Here is a 17,852-nt window from a genome sequence, read left to right as displayed (position 1 = left end):
TCTGATGATGGTTGTGCTCCAGCTGTGTTCCTGGGCACAAAATAATCACCTATAGACTATGACACTGGTGGTTATGTAGCTGGTGCTTACTAGAAGTAACTGAAGGTGGTGCTGGATTTGCGCATATGTGGGCCACGAAGAGAGCCCTCTATGCCCTAAAGTGCTACTTCTTATTCTTCAAGGCCGATTGAAGCATCTTGAGATTCAGCTATGGATGTTATCATGGCCAGTTTTGCCCTCTCCCTTTGCAACTTTTTCTCTTTGCCAGCTGCAAGTATGGCATTCATTTCTCTTTTTATTTCCTCTGTGGCCCCAAGACATCACCTAGCATCATGCTTACTAATGCTTGCAAGGTGGTATTTGAGGCGGTTTATGCCTTCATGAAATAGTTTTTCACATCTAATGCATATTACCGACCCACGTTCTCGTCTTTCAAAGGCACACTTCCAAGCCTTGTCTCTAGCACCTTTAGGATGAGTGCCTACATATCCAGATGGTAATGCATCTACTGACGGGGTAGACCCTAAAGCTGAACCAACTGTAGAACTTTCTATATTTGCCATTATAAATTAACGGTTAACCTACACATAAAAAGTAAAAACAAAAAGTTAATATTTGAATAAAAAAAAATAGCAAACAAACTAAATTATTTTAAATAATTTTAGACATCATTGAAAGTTGAAAAAAAAAGTGTTAGGGTTTGAATTTTTTAGGAAAAGTAGAGATTCTTGAAAAATTAGTGAAAAAATCTGTAAAAATTGTTAAAAAATGGTGTTAAATCTTGTTCATTGGACTCAAATCAATTTAGACTACTTAGGTAAGGCCGTTGTTGATCTTCTATTAACCTAGATGCAACAAAAAAGAAATAAAATGTTTTTAAAACAAAAAGAAAAAAAATCAGAAAACCTACCTGGGAATCTGATTTTGTTTCGAAATCCAATTCAAATCCACTTCTAATTGACTAAAAATTAAAATTGATGCAAATCACGTTGGAGAGGCTTGGGAGGGTGTTTTTCCTCTTGAGCAGCAAAAGAGAACACTAAAAATGAAATTAAAACTTGCTTTTTGATGCTCCTGCCCTTTTACATCCGCGCGGCCAAGTTTTTGGCACGGACTTGCCGAGTCCAAAAATTCACCAAAAACTTTGTGAGTTTTTGGCAAAAACTGGACGAGTTTTTCTAGTGAGTAAATGGCAAGTTTACTCTCCAGGCCAAAAAACTTGTGAGTTTTTAACTACTCGCCAAGTAGTCCATCTATGGTTTTACTTGCATCTTAGTTTGAAACCTTGAAAGTTGTTCAAGTGAGAACAGAACTTTTGAGCAACAAGGTATTGGTAATTAATTTATGTTAATGCACCCTTTAATAGGAATACTCATTCAGTTTATGCATCATTGCTAATTTGATGTAACTCTTCCATCTCGTTGCAATGTTTACAATCCATCCTAGAAGGACCTTAGCTTCTGTGCACCCTTATAGTGTACACTGTGAGTGGGAATACTTATGAATGGGTTTGCACAAACTAAGCAAGATTTATCTCCACTGGCCATATTAGTACAAACATGTTCAGCAATGATGCATGTTGGTTAGTTCCTTTTTTTGGTTCACTTGTTTCAGTATTATATCTGAGCAGCTTCAACAATAACTGAGCCATTTCTCTGGCCTTGAGGGAAAATGAGTTTCAGCTTTTAAGCTTTTTTTGACACTAAAGGGTACTTTATCTTATAATGGGAGATAGATTTAGCATATGCATGTTTACACCAGTATTGTACTTTAATCTCAGATTTGACTGTTACTTTTTATTATCTTTTTCAGGAACCTTCTGTCTTCCTGTAGGATTGTTTGTTTACAGGTGGAAATTCCCTAATAAATTGAGAAATTGTAGTATTTAGTCTCACTTAACAATGATTCTTTATTATAAGCTGCAATAGATTTAGCATATGCATGTTTACACCAGTATTGTACTTTAATCTCAGATTTGACTGTTATTTTTTATTATCTTTGTCAGGAACCTTCTGTCTTCCTTTAGAATTGTTTGTTTACAGGTGGAAATTCCCTAATAAATTGAGAAATTGTAGTATTTAGTCTCACTTAACAATGATTCTCTATTATAAGCTGCAATTGTTTTTATATTTCCAATGACTAGGGATTTTCTCCATACCTTGTTTCATATTTGGCAGGGTCCCAAAAATAACTTAAATAAAAGAAATGGCATAAACCTCAATCCCATATGTCCTTGGTTCAAATGTTGACTTATTGACTTATTGACTTATTGGTATCATAACTAACCATAGACTGACCCCCTGTTTTACATTTGGCTTGGACTGATATTAGTATGCATGAATTTCTTCCAATCGTTTTGTAGTATTCATCTTTCTTAGGGAATTTACAATAAAAGGTCTTCTGGGTTTCATTTGCAGATGGAATGCTAATTATCAACTTGCCAGATGGCCCCACTGCTCAATTTAAGCTCTCAAGTCTTGTATTGCGCAAGAAAATAAAGGTATTACCAATTAAGTAGGAAACTGTTTCTATTATTGGACAACGTGAAGGAAATTTAATAAATGCTAGATGGAAAATCATGCTGAAGTTTAAACTTGAGGATGAGATATAAGAACAGGCACATTTAGAAGTTCTGTATAATGTTAGCACTGTTGCTCTGAAGACTGAATTTGTAGCCATGTATTAGATATTTGTTTAGCTGTGAGTGTGTTTACATTTAAGTTTAAAGTCAGTTCAAGTTTTAATCTAATCATATTTGTGCAGAATCATGGTAGGCCAACTAGCCACCTGCCCGAGTTGATACTGAACAATTTCACTACTCGACTTGGACACCGTGTGGGCAGGTAATCAATTGTCTAAAGTATAATGTTTTGGAAACCATGTTTCTCTTTCTTGCATTTTGTTTTCTGAGAGTTTCCAGTGGTTGTGAATTCAATATATTAATTACTTTCATGGAGACTATTTAAGTATCTCTGTTTCTAACAGTATGTATCTATCAGGATGTTTGCAACACTTTTTCCACAAGACCCAGACTTTCGTGGTCGGCGTGTCGTTACCTTTCACAACCAACGAGATTTTATTTTCTTCCGGCATCATCGGTGAGAGTTACTATCTTTTCAAACCAGCTTAGTGGGGGTTACATATCCTTTCTATTCAATAAGTAGTTTGATTTGATATTTATACTAATAAGTAATATACTAAGTGAGGATGCTCTTTTAGGAAATGTTATTACGAAAGAGAGAATGATGCTCATTGTTTTCAGTGAAAAAATGATAGCCATAAAGAACCCTCAATTACAGGATTGCTAAACTAATTCACTTTCTGAAAAAAGGGAACTGCTGCTCCATTCTTGAGTTAATCTTAATACAAAAGGGGTCTCTAGAGACAATCCTGCTGATGGTTGTGCTGGAGAAATTTTTCAGGATGATAAAGGCATTTTCAGGTTTTGCCAGGGCCTGGGAACTACTGCAGACAATCTCATTGAATCTCTAGATATGGCAACTAATGCTAGTTAACTCTTACAGACTTCCTAATGTAACTGTTGAAATAAAATGCAAAGTTATGTTAAAACTTGAGAGTGACCATTCAAAGTTGGAAATTTAAGTAGGTGATTGTGGGTTTGCCGAATTTCCAAATCAGGTTCAAAGCTATTAAAGCTGGCACACACTTTTAGGTGCCAACTTGAGCCTTCTTAAGAATGGATTGCTAAGTCAGCCCACTTACTCATTCTGGGCACAGAGTAAGCCTTTTATCAATAATTGACAATGATTTTCTCATTGATGGTTTGCAATCTTGTTAGCTCTAGAGGCCGTTCTATCTTTAAATGTACACCCCCAGTCATCTTTATTAATTATAGGCTTGTGGATAATGTAAATATCCATGTACCTTAAATTGGCATAGGCAACTACATTTTTTTGCAGTAGATATCAATGTTGTTTCTACCACCTCCATTCTCATTCCTCTATAATTCTTGTCTTCTTAATTAGGTGAATCATGGATCAACGTATTATTTTATTTTCTTCTTTGGCATTCTAAGATTCTTCTTATTCTTCATGTTTTTGAGCTTTCATCATCTTTGCAATTCCTTTTTGTTCACTTGTTGTTTGTTCTTTTCTTCTATGGGTGCTATCTGCAACCCCCTCTCCTTGTCTTTTTCAGTTTTCTGCTTGTCTTTGTGATAGTTTAAGTTCATAGGGTTATGGATTGATGCCCGGGTGAAGGTGCTGTAGATGGGGTGAGATCCTCAATTCTTTACAGACAACTTCTAGAGCTTTTATCTTGTTTTTGGAATGATTTTTTTGTCTCCATGTTCTGCATTTTATTTTGTTCAGACTCTATTGTGGGCTACACTACACTCTTTTCTATGATGGGAAAAATTCTCTCCCTATGAGGCTATGGATAATCCGTAAATACTTATTTTAGGTGCCTTGTTAGTCTTATATTCAAACCTTCCATTTACATTTATTTTATCTTCTGTTTGAATAATTCTGCTAACCCACTTGCATATGGACCTAACTGATTTAAATTTTAATTTATGACATAGTAAACATGCTTGAATTGATAATTTGTTATTTGGTATTTTACAAAGGAGACAAAGGCTCCTTAAATAGAGATTACAAGAGGATCTTTCCATAATAGAAACAATCGGGAACAGAAACATGAAAGAAAACATTCTAAATAAGAACTAACTACCAAAATGAAAGATCCTAAACTAACTGAATGAATGACCATTATAGAAACATTACAACAAAACATTACAACATTACTTTAATACCCTCCCTTAATGGTCATTGATCTAACTACCTTGCAAAAGACTTGACATAATCTGCAAGTCATTTGGCCATGAATGCAAAAAAGGCTGCCCCCTTCTCTTTAGAATGTTTTGCGACATGAGCCTGCTGAGACCCTCCCTGGTTTTGCTGAACTTTTGGATATGACCAAGATTCCACAATCCTTCAAACTTAATGTTGGGCAATGAAACCATCAACTTCTCAAAAACTTAGATTTTTGTTGACAAAAAAAATTCAGCAAAAAACTGAAACCACAATTTTGTGGGAAAATTATCAAACTCTTGATGTGATGCTGAAATCACACATAATTTTGTGAAAAAATTGGCAAAAGCCTTCATTTTGTGAAAAAGTGGTAAAACCCCATGATCACGATTTTTAAGAAAAAATAATGCAAAACCCTCCTTGGTTTTTTTGGAAAAAATCATATGAAACCCTGCTACGATTTTTTGTGGAAAAATCAGTAAACCCATGAAAAACTTTGCATGGCAAAACACCAAACATCACGTAGCAATAGGGACAACCACAATATTTGAATGAAAAAATCGTGCAAAAAACTAACAAAAAAACCACCATGATTGTTTTTGAAAAAAATTCAGAAAACACCCCAAAAAAACCCCTTTCATGATTTTTTGTGGAAAAAATCATGCAAAATCCTCCAAAAGCATAAAGTCTTCGTGTGCTGAAACCCTAGCCACATAAAACAGAAAACCCACGATATTTATCAAAAAATCGTTCAAAAACTTTGCTGGTAAAAAACCATCGATCTCCAAAAGAAAAAACCATGAATTTAAAAAAAACCGATTAAAAAACTTCCAAAGATTTCCTCGAAATTTCTAGGTAAAAACCATGACGAATTTTTTTACTCAAAAAATTCGCCAAGAAAAGACCTATGCTCTGATACCATGAAATGATAATTCGTTATTCAGGTATTTTACAAAGGAGACAAAGACTCCTTAAATAGAGGTTACAAGAGAATCTTTCCATAACGGAAATGATGGAGAATAGAAACATGAAAGAAAACATTCTAAATAAGAACTATCTACGAAAAGGAGAGATTTTAAACTAACTAACTGAATGACCATTATAGAAACATTACAAAATTACTTTAATAATGCTAACTATAATGAATATCCTCATAATAAATCTATCCAAGCACTTCATTGAAGTAAAGAGAAGGTTAGAAATGAAATTTCCACTACAGATGTTTTTTGCAATATGTGAATGACTAAAATCACTACTAAACCATATCTATCCTTTGAATCATTGTTTTAGCTATGAAATGCATTGCTTCATTAGTTTCAAGATTTGGACTGATCATTGATGCCTTTATAACTCTCAACTTTATCAAGTAAATAAAGATGCAAAGGAGCACTAAAATTCAATTGTGCGTATGATATGTCTTACACCCATCAAATGCATGTTATTTGAAATATCCTACACTCATTAAAGATATCCTTTTCTTCATAAGCAGTATGTCCCTTGGCAGAGGAACAAAGCTTCTCATATTACATTGTAGTGTGATAAAGAATTTTAATTGGAAATATGCTCCATATCTTGCATCGAACATCCTTAGTGCATTATATAAAAATATAGCTTTTCTAATTTTTTTCACATAGACTACATATGAGGGGCATATTGTATTCTTAGGTAAGAGAAATAAACATGTTTTCCTTAAAAGCTTGGAGCCAATTTTGTTGATTAGGTCCTGTTGTGACGTTTTCACACATCGCCCCATTGCAAATGGAGACCCCTTTCTTTTTAGGCCCTTCCGGTCTTTTGGCTTTGTTTTTTGGGTCTTTTCGCAGCAGTCTTGTCAGTCTCTCTGCTTTGCAAGTGTTTGGGGGTCATATTGATTAAATCTGCTTTTTGTTTGAGCGAATTTGGTGAAGTTTAGGGCTCGTTTCATCAATTTTAGGGTTTCTGCCTTCAATCCTAGATTTTAGGGGGTTTCGTTTAGGGTTTTGGAAAAACTGAATTTAGAACTGGAATCGAGACCCTTCAAGGAACCTCCCAGTAAAATTTGAGCGATTTTTGAGCACTTACTATTTTTAGTAAGTTTCACTACCTCCCGGATTAGTCTAATTTTGCCAAAAATCAAACTCACTATTTTTAGTAATTTCTATTTTTAGTAAGTTTCTATTTTTAGTTAGTGCTTTTTTGACCTATTTTGCCCAAACCTTGACATTTTGAAACACTTACTATTTGGGAAAATCTATTTTTTCAGGTTCATCCCTGAAGACGCTGAAGACTGAACGTTCCTGAAGATCATTTTTAAATCCGGAAGAGTCGAAAGGCAGACAAGTTGGATCAAAAAAATGGTTTAAGTTTGGAACTCCTATTCCAGAAGAGGAAAGCATGCAAAATCATCCAAGTGTGGAAATTCATATCAATCCACCAATGTCATCCTGATCCGAAAATGCCCTAAAATTTGACTAAGTCTGAAAATTTGAAAGATCTTCCAAAATCCAGAATTTGCATTATGATTCCTAGGGACTTGAAACCACTCTCAAACACCCTGACAATATATATGAAATATAACTTAAAGTATAAGATATATACATGTCCTGAATTGGTAGAAAACATCAAATTCCTCCTTCATGGCCAAAATCCAGAATTTGCATTATGATTCCTAGGGACTTGAAACCACTCTCAAACATCTTGACAATATATATGAAATATAACTTAAAGTATAAGATATATACATGTCCGGAATTGGTAGAAAACATCAAATTCCTCCTTCATGGCCAAAATCCGCCCAAGCACTCAACAGGGTGCCAAAACAAAGGTCTCATGGAGGATTCACAAATTGATGAATTCCTCCTCCACAACAAAATTCCGCCCTAGGCCAAGGACAGGCGCCAAAATGGATGTCTCATGGAGGATTCACAAATTGACAAAATTCCTCCTCCAGTGCAAAATTCCGCCCAACACTTAGGTAGGGCGCTGAAGTAAAGAGGTCAAGGAGGGAAGGAAAAGTTGTGAATTCCTTCCTCAGGTGAAATAGCGCCCAAGTGATGATCAAGGCGCCAAACAAGAGAGATGAAGGAAAATGAAAGAACAATGAAAATCCATGACCCAAGCAAATTAGTGCCCAAGCATAGGATGGGGCGCCAAATCAATGAAGGCATGGAAGAATGCTCAAACTCGTGAATTCCTCCTCCATGGAGAATTTGTGGCCAAGGGTTCATTAAGGTGCCAAAACACACAAGGCATGGAAGATGGAGGGATCAACGCCTTGGCCAAGGAAAGGATGTTGAAATGGCTAAGTCAGGAAAAAAAATCAAGGATGAAATGATGAATTCCACCATGAAGAGTGAATTCCACGCCTAAGTGGGAAAACTGAAAATTTGTCTGAGGCACGCGAAAATCCAGGTATCAAGGAAGGACATGGGAAGGATGAATTTCCTCTATCAAAGTCAAAATTCCATGCCCAGTTAGGAGTTTGAAAATTTTCTAAGGCATAGAAATAATGAAATTCCTTCACCAAGCCGAATTCCACGTTCCACGCCTAAGTTTGAAAGTCCGGGATGGAAATTTCCAAGGCAAAGGAGAATTTCGAGGGTCAAGGAGGAATAAAAATGCAGGAAATCCCCTCGGGAATAATTTTGAAAAATCCTATTTTTAGACACCAAATCACATCCAAATTTCAAAATTTTCATAGATTTAGATTCCTAGGAGAATTCTCTCCCTCCTGGACTTGAAACCCTAATTTGGAATTTTTCCTAAAAACTAGGAGATGGTGAAAATTGATGGAAAACCTTCTTCAAGCAACGAAAGTTGAGGAGACTTCAAGAAAATTCTTCCTGAATCGAATTTTCCCTCTCCAACAATTCCAGATATGTAGGAACGGATATACGACGACGGGGTCCACTTGCATGGCGAGGATCTATTGAACACGGGGCAGTAGAGTGGCGCATTCATTACCAAAATATTTGACCAAATGGTGACCCGATCATTGCATGTTGAATTTATGGTAGATTCCTTTTCCATGCAACCGTCGCATGTGGAAATGATGGAGCATTTATGACATAATGGGGTGATTTTTGCATGGATGAATATTCAACGCATGTTGGGCGAATTTGAAAGAGGTGGTGCATTTAATGTGCAATGGATGCTATTTTGGGTACTTTTGAATTAATTGTATATGGGCATGATGGGTTATTAATTGGAGATTCCCACTTTGTTGCATCTTGAGTTGAGAATCTTTTAGGGAAAACCCTAATTAGGGTTTGCATGTAATTATGGCTTGTGGCCTATTTAAAGGGGTGACCCCCCTCATTTGTAACAAGGGGGAGACTTGTATGAAATTGTTGCGATAAGTTTTGAGATAATAACAATGAAACATTGTTCTCTGATGGTGTCCACTTAAGTTATTTTTTTAAAGCTTGCATGGCTTCACCTTCCTCACTTAGAGTAGAAGTAGTATAGTGCTTTGATTTCAATGTAGAATGTAATGGTGTTTGATGAATTTCCATGGTTCATACTTTTTGCATTTTGTTGATTGTAAGTTGCAGTGTAAAGTTAGCCTGAACCCCTTAAATTTGTGCTAAGTTCGATTGTAGATGGTCGATTGGATTGTGTCGTTTTTGGGTATTCAAATGTACTTTCTCGATTTGAAAATCCTCTAGCATCCCCAGAAGATTGCACTGGTTCTTGTGGAGTTCTAGTTGATCTTGGCGAAGCAGAGCTTGGTTTATTTAGAATTTGTCCACCAGAGCACTATTCATTGTTATCACTGCCCTTAGGAGTAGATTTAGATCCTTCTAAACCCTTTTCCCCTTTACTTTCAGTTCATTTTAGTCCATTCGAAGCAGAAGCATCGCAGAATTGCCATATCCGATGATGGAGTTCCAGCCATAGTAGAGAAGTGGAAAAACGATGCAAACGTAAGGCCCCTTGGATTACCAGCAATCACATCAGCCAACTGAGTCACGTCCGTAGCATAAAGAAACCTTGGAGTCGATTGTTTGAACTTCTTGCAATCTTAGCATGCTATTGCACTTTGATCAAGAGAGAGTGAAGTGACCGTTAGGCAACTTTATTTTGTGTTCGACGTTGTCATAAAAAACACGTCAACTGGTCCGTGCTAAAATAATTGCAGTTCTTGTGTTTTGATATGTTGATGTTTCCACCAGGCTTTCCCACGCCAAGCCTTGTCTGTATCTGATCTCTTCCCACATCTCTTGGCAATGGTATGATAAAAACTAAATCCTTTTGATCAGCATCCTTTTATAAGCACCTCAAACATTCTTTTCCACATCATTGAAATATCAAAGCCATTTCCTCTTTTGAATGTTGATTTATCAACAATCAGTATGTTTATGATGCATGAACATCAAAGAAGATCAGATAGAGTTGTGGCTACAGGAATGAGGATGTCAATTTGAGTACCAAGGTATGGGTATAAAGTATACATTTTATACACACAGAATTTATGTGTCTATTCTGTGTTTGAAGAATGGCACAAGGAAAGATTATACATTGGACAGTGTGTGTAACTGCAAGAATACATTCATGGCAAGATGCAAAGTGAACTTTATTGTTAACTGTACATTCAGATTATTCTAGAACCTAAATGTGTTACCCAAATTATCAACAAAAAGCAGAATTTTTTCCCAACAAATTACACCAGTGATTTGGGACAAAGATCAATAGAGTTACCTGCAATGTACTAAAATCACAAGAGTATACACGAAGCTTCAGGCTTGAAACACCATGCTTTGGGATGAACTGATTTGTTAGGGATACATTGTTTATGTAAATCAAAGGGATACATTTACATTGGCAGTTAGAGCAAAAGACATGCCTCCGTCATCTGCAAAATGAGACTGATGCTATTAGTGGTGAGGAAGCTGAAACAACATTACAACCATAAGGTAAGCAACGTTACAACCATAAGGTAAGTCCTTTAGCCTTGGAGGGTATGCTATATTAGGAAAGAAAACTGATACCAATTTTCTGAAAACACAATGAATTTGGAAGAACTGTGAGTAACCAGGAAGATGACATGGAAGTCGAAGGACCATAATGAAAGGAAGGTGGTGAATTTATGAAAGGGGAGAATCAGTTGATGGATTTGAAATCGACATATCTCCATTTTAACCTTTGTTGAGATATACAAGCTGATTATTATGCACTACCTTGAGCTAGCATAGAATATTCTAACCCTGCAACAATTGGTGAATGATGTAATTCATTTAGCCATGAGATTGAAATTAGCAGTAACAGGAAAACATTAAAAATTACTAAAATGTGTTTGCATTAAGTAAGTTTGTTGATCAAATAGTGCAGGATCAAGGAACATAAAATGAAGTAATTACAAGGAAACTTGCACTTTTGATGCCTGCAATTGTTAATCAGCTATTGTGTACATCTGTAAAGAAAATGTGGATAATATCTATCAAAATTTCTCTTCACTGTTTACCAAGGCTCAACAATATTATTGACTGAATGAATTCATCTGTTCCAAAATGATAGAAGAGAAGAAGGACAAAGATGAAGAAGGTATTGGTAAGATTAATTTCAAGTTGGAACTGGAAAAAGGTTACAATTGTTGGCAAAACAAGAAACTGCTAAATCTGAAGCTGAAAAAGTGGTTGTCATGTAGTAAGAGCTGACTAAGAAAGCACAACGTTTTTATAATACACACACATGATAGCTGAGATTAAGGCGGGGATTGAAAAAATGAATTATTCATTTGCAGCATGTATGAGAGAACATGAAATTATTTCATTGGAGAATTTGAAATTTTCCCTTTAAGACAAATCTAGTTTTGAGATGTTCCCCTGTTGGAAAAATATAGATTTTATAATTATGTCATATCATTGAAGAGTTGGAGTTGAAACGTTTAAAATCTCATGGTTTACAACTCCAATATGGCAGTGAAACTTTAAGGATGGAGCTGCAGATTTGGTGTATCACGAGGAGTCACCCAATAGATAGCTCTTGCAAGATCAGCTCAGACAGGCCTTATGCATGGTCCAAGAGTGGGCTACAGCAGGACATGGATAAATATTGGTTTTGCAAGTACCGTCTGTCATTTCTGGACAGCACATATCCTACATAGAGCAGTAAGGAGTCGACAGACAAAAGTCTATATAATCTCTTGGAGGGCAATAATTTATGGAGTATAGAGTGGGCTAGAATAGTCAAATCCAGGTAGAAATTTATTGACATAGAATTGGCAAGGAGATATATTAGGTATAAGAAAATATTGTTATAGTTATGAAAATGCATCACGAAAGGCATTTATGTAGTTTTGATGACAATATTAGGATCACATGTATGTTCTCTCTTTTGGTTTGGAACCATCATAATCATTCACTTTCTGTTTGCTGCTATTATTTGTTCACTGTGATCCATTGCTACATGCTATTATTTGATTGTGTTAATATACTGCTTATTATACATCCCAATAAATTTGTACAATATTTTGTAGACCAAGTACATACATTTCTGTCTTTTTCTTCTGACCTTGAGATCTGGCAGCTTTGATGCCTTCTCAATAGTTGCACACCAAAAGCTTGTTTATGTAACTATTGTACTAATTTTTTCTATAGCGTCTTACAGAGCTGGTCTAGATTTCCAATTTTAGAATTCTGTTGTCAGTGTTCTCATTTACTGTTTCATCAGCTGTCATAGTTTGTTCTTCTAGATGTTATAAGCAAGCTTCCTTGAAATTCCATGTCCAAAATTTTAAATTTTTCTTCCCACTTTTGGAGTTGCAGATGCCTTTGTGCAGTTTCCTCTGTCTACCTCAATACTGAAACTTTAAGGCATTTTTATCATCTCCTCATGGTTTGCTTCAACAACAATTTGTGAATCATTTTAGACTGCTTGGTTCTTGGAACTTTTTGAAACCTCATCCCATCTTTGGTCCCATGTTTTGGACAAATGTCTCAACATAATTTTCTACTTCACATGTAGATGTTTATTTGTAGTTATGTGAAGAGCAATTCTTGGACTGCACAATTTGGATAAAGGGTTCAATTTGGATAAAGGGTTTCTCAGCACAATTATTAGAGGTTCAGATTGCATTCATTGTAGAAAGTTCTTGTCGGGAGCAATTGATTAATTTCAAGCAGGGTCGCTTTTTCCACCTCTGTATGCCCTCTGTGCTCATAACCCTTGATATAAGTTCAAAAAGGTTTTATAAAATTTTGATTAACTTATAATATAGTAAAAATATTCTTTTTTTTTCTCAGTTAGTGATTTTGGAATTACTGCTAAAATTCCATTTGATTCTTTGCTTTTTCTTTTCCCTTCATACGTACATATTTTTGTATAAAGAGTTGTTTTTTCTTTTCTTGTCCAAGTAGATCTATATGAAGCTCACCGGTTATGTTAAAAATTTCCTTTTTACATTCTGTGTCATGTTTTAAAGTTCTTTTACTTGCTTGTGGTCAACTTATAATGTTGGTCTATTTAATTTCTTTCCTAGCCATGAATACATGCTATGAAAGCATCATGAACTGATCTTTTAACTGATGAGGATAGTTTTCTAACAGTTCTTCACCTACAGATTTCACACTCTGGAACGCATTAATTCTCCAAAACAAGATGCAATCTCTATGCTAGAGAATAACATACTTGTTTAGCTCATTGTGTTAATGCATAAATAGCTTTGGTAAGATAAATGATTGAATGAGAGATAAATGAAGTCTCTCATTCAATCATTTATCATATCGATTTTTAAAATGAATAACCTCAAGCCCTCAATTGATAAACATTCTTTATTTGTATATGATGCTTAACTGTTCATTATCATAGAATCCCGATTTGATAATCTATTACAGTATTTGCATTCACCGATTATCAAATCGGGTTAACCATTGCAAATCCGATTTAATGATTATCGGGTAGACCGAACATCAATTAGTATCGATGTTAATTTATGCTTGCACCGATTGTTATCGGGTGGTATAATAAACACACACTGATTGATATCGGATGTTAAGGCAAGCTTTTGAAGTGTTAAATATAATCATACACCGATTGGTATACATCGATGGTTATCGAGTGTTGAAACATAAACATACACCGCTTGGTTAATAAACATCACGTACTATTGTTATAGCGAAGGGGCACAATCAAGTGATGTCTTGATCGGCCATGTCCAAAAGACATGGTCGATCAAGGCATCGCTTGACCATACCCAGCCCGCTATATATGTCAAATGGTATGTGTGAGAATGGACATCGAAATTTATAAATGGTCCTCTCACCTGCTACACAAAAGAAGATAGTCAGATTCATATGTTAATTCAGTAACATATAGAACAAGGAAAAAATATAGAATATAACTTGCATATTGAATGTAAATTGAACATCATTTACATGGTATTAGAGCTATAGTTAAATTAAACCTGAGGCTGTTCAATTTTACGTAAAATTCAAATCAAGCATATATTCAAAATCACAATCCTATCAATGGCTAGCGCTATCAGATTTGAAGACAAGCTTGCAGGAGGTGATGACTTCTCCGCATGGAAATTCAGAATTCAAATGATTCTAAAAGAAAATAAAGTTGAATCATTTGTAAAGACTGAAACTGAAGAACCTGAGACTGAACCTGACAAAGCAATTTGGAGAGAAGGAAATGATAAGGCTATCAAAATCATAGTTGATGGGGTAAGGAACAACATAATGCCCATTATAAGGAAACATGAAACAACCTTCAACATGTTCAAAGCACTTGAAGACTCTTTTGAGATATCTAATGCCAGTATAACCTTGGCTCTAAAAAGAGAAATAAATCACATAGCCATGATAAAAGGAGAATCAGTCAATGCCTACTTCATGCGAATATCTACCCTAAGGGATGAATTGGCAACCCTTGGATATGAGATCCAAAGCAAAGAATTGACCCTCATTGCTCTAGATCGGTTGCCCAACATATGGGAAACATTCATCCAAGGCATCAGTGCAAGGGATAACTTCCCAAAATTCGATAGGCTAAAGGCTGACTATCTTCAAGAGGATCAAGGCAAAATAAGAAAGGGATCAAAAGGAAGAATATAGATGAAGATCTTCAAGTTCTTAATATGAACTCAAATAAGAAAGGCAAGCAGAAGCAATTCAGGAAGAGAAAAGGTCGTCATAGCAAGAACACCTTAAAAAAGGACCTCTCTCAGATTCAGTGTTACAGATGTGACAAATTTGGGCACTATGTTGCCAAATGTCCAGAAAGAGCTAAACAGGCCACATTTGCCAAAACGGGAAAATCCAAAAGAGAAGAGGACTTCGAGAAGTATGTACTCTATTCAACACTCACAAATCAAGCATCAAATAAAGTGAACTCCTGGGTGATCGACAGTGGCTCATCCAGACACATCACAGGATTCAAAGAAGTACTAGACTCAATGAAAGAGGAAAATGATGAGGAAGTAACTATCGGAGATGACTCTACACACCCTGTCAAAGGAGTTGGAACCTGCACCATCAAACTAAAGTCGGGTGTATCATTACAACTTAGAGGAGTGCTATATGTTCTAGGCATCAAGATAAATCTAGTCCCAATATCAGCACTGGAGGACAATGGATACAAAGTAACCTTCATGGACAACAAAGTATTGGCTTGGCCAAAGAACTCATCCATCAAGAAAGCTAAAACAATTGGTCAAAGACAAGGCTATTTGTATGAGCTATGTACAAAGCCCAACTTAGCCCTAATTCATGAGACCACAGATGCCAATGAAATCTGGCATAGAAAACTAGGCCACCTAAATTTTAGAGCTTTATCATCAATGGGAGACCTTGTCACAGGTCTACCTAAGTTAAAGCAATATCATTTAGGGGCATGCACGGGTGTGCCCTAGGTAAAAATACTAAGGGTGCTTTTCAAAATAGTACTAGGAAAACAAGTAAAATTTTAGAGTTAGTTCATTATGATGTATGTGGACCTATGTCCATGCCTTTATTGGGGGGATTTCTGTATTATGTGATATTTGTTGATGACTACTCTAGGAAAACTTGGATCTACTTTCTAAAATGTAAAGAATCAGAAGAGATCCTTAATAGGTTTAAAGAATTCAAATCACTAACAGAGAACTACTTAGGAAATAATATTAGAACCCTAAGAACTGACAATGGGGGGGAATACACATCAGAAATATTTAAAGAGTTTTGTAAAAATTCAGGGATTAAGAGGGAGTTAACAATAGCTTATAACCCCCAACAAAATGGGATAGCTAAAAGGAAAAACAAGACAATAGTTGAAGCTGCCAAAGCTATGATTCTTGATCAGAATCTAAATATCAATCTTTGGGCAGAAGCAACTAGCACTGTTGTATATATTCAAAACAGATGTCCCCACTCTCACCTTGAAGATAAGACCCCTGATATTAGCCACCTTAGGATATTTGGATGCTCTGTCTATATTCATGTACTTAAGGAGAAAAGATTAAAACTAGAGCCTTCTGGAAAAAGGGGAATCTTTGTAGGATATAGTGAAACCTCCAAGGCTTACAGGATCTATATACCTGGTCAAAAGAATATTGAACTAAGCAGGGATGTGATCTTTGAAGAAGACTTAGCCTTCAAAAGAGCCCAAAGCTCTCTAGACCTTGAAGTCTATATCCCCAACCCTAGTATAAATAGAGATCCTACTCCTGAGCTTCAGAGGGAGAATCCTGAGGAAACTATAAGTGAAACTCAAAGTCCACCTAGAGAAAACCTCAAGAAAATACCACTATGGGCCACCAAAACTGTAGCAGAAGCTCATAAGTTTGTTGCTCCTCCAGGAACCTTCAGGGAAAGCAAAAGGCCTAACAAATTCACTAGCTATGTTGCCCTTATGAATAATCTCTCTAAAGCCGAACCAAACAATGTATCAGAGGCTCTTGAACACCAAGTATGGAAGGATGTCATGTCTGAAGAGTATCAATCCATTATGAAAAATGATGTTTGGGAGATTGTTCCTAGGCCAACTAGGAAATCTGTTGTTTCATCTAAATGGCTTTTCAAGATCAAACATGCTGCAGACGGCAGTATTGAAAAACACAAGGCCAGATTTGTAGCTAGAGGGTTCTCACAAAGGGAAGGAATAGATTATGAAGAAACTTTTGCACCTGTTACTAGGCATACATCAGTAAGAGCTGTATTAGCTATTGCAGCAACAAAGGGGTGGAAGGTACATCAGATGGATGTTAAGACAACTTTTCTAAATGGTGAGATCTCAGAAGAAATCTACCTAGAGCAACCTAAAGGGTTTGAAATTCATGATGCAGAGTCTCATGTGTGTAGACTCAAAAAAGCTCTCTATGGGCTTAAACAGGCTCCCAGGGCCTGGTATGAAAGAATTGACTCCTATCTCTCAAGATTAGGCTTCTCCAAAAATAATGCAAATCCTAATCTCTACTACAAAAGAAATAAAGGTGAGATGCTAATATTGATTTTATATGTTGATGACTTATTAATCACAAGAAATGATCACCTTATAGATCAATGCAAGAAAGATCTATCCGAAGAATTTGATACGAAGGACTTGGGACTCCTTCATTACTTCCTAGGATTGGAAGTATGGCAGAATTCTGACAACATTATACTAAACCAAGGAAAGTATACCTTGGATATTTTGAAGAGATTCAGAATGCTAAATTGTAGACCCATGACCTCTCCTAGGAAACCAATTTACATAAACTTAAAGAAGCAGCAACAGAGTCACAACCCACTGATCCTACTCAATATAGACAGATGATTGGGTCCCTGATGTACCTGGTAAATACAAAACCAGATATCTGTTATGCAGTTAATGCTCTAAGTCAGTTTATGTGTGAACCGAAGGAGATACACCTGGTTGCAGTAAAACACATTATGAGATACCTACAAGGTACCCTAAACCTTGGTCTCAAATATGAGAAAGTTGATATAGACTTACATGAATTTACAGATTCAGATTGGGCTGGAAGTGTGATTGACAAGAAAAACACTTCAGGGTGTTGCTTCAGTCTAGGTTCAACTATGATATCTTGGATCAGCAGGAAGCAGTCTTCTGTAGCTCAAAGCTCCACCGAGGTAGAATACATTGCAGCTTCTATGGCTGCCCGAGAGGTAGTATCGCTTA

General features: G+C 36.1%; 1 protein-coding gene across 2 annotated transcripts in view; it reads left to right on the top strand.

Annotated features, from left to right (window-relative positions):
- The window catches only part of LOC131048047 (uncharacterized), a 63,820-nt gene that overhangs the window by 34,080 nt on the left and 11,888 nt on the right, over positions 1 to 17,852 (top strand). For both annotated transcript variants that reach the window (XM_057981889.2, XM_057981888.2), the window contains exons 7-9: positions 2,418 to 2,500; positions 2,764 to 2,843; positions 3,000 to 3,098. In XM_057981889.2, coding sequence (XP_057837872.1) covers positions 2,418 to 2,500; positions 2,764 to 2,843; positions 3,000 to 3,098 — 262 coding nt within the window. The remainder of the gene's footprint in view (positions 1 to 2,417; positions 2,501 to 2,763; positions 2,844 to 2,999; positions 3,099 to 17,852) is intronic.

Source organism: Cryptomeria japonica, chromosome 6, assembly GCF_030272615.1.
Source record: "Cryptomeria japonica chromosome 6, Sugi_1.0, whole genome shotgun sequence".
Lineage (NCBI taxonomy): Eukaryota > Viridiplantae > Streptophyta > Pinopsida > Cupressales > Cupressaceae > Cryptomeria > Cryptomeria japonica.
Note: the sequence above shows the minus strand (reverse complement) of the source record. Positions and strands in the feature narration are given on the sequence as shown.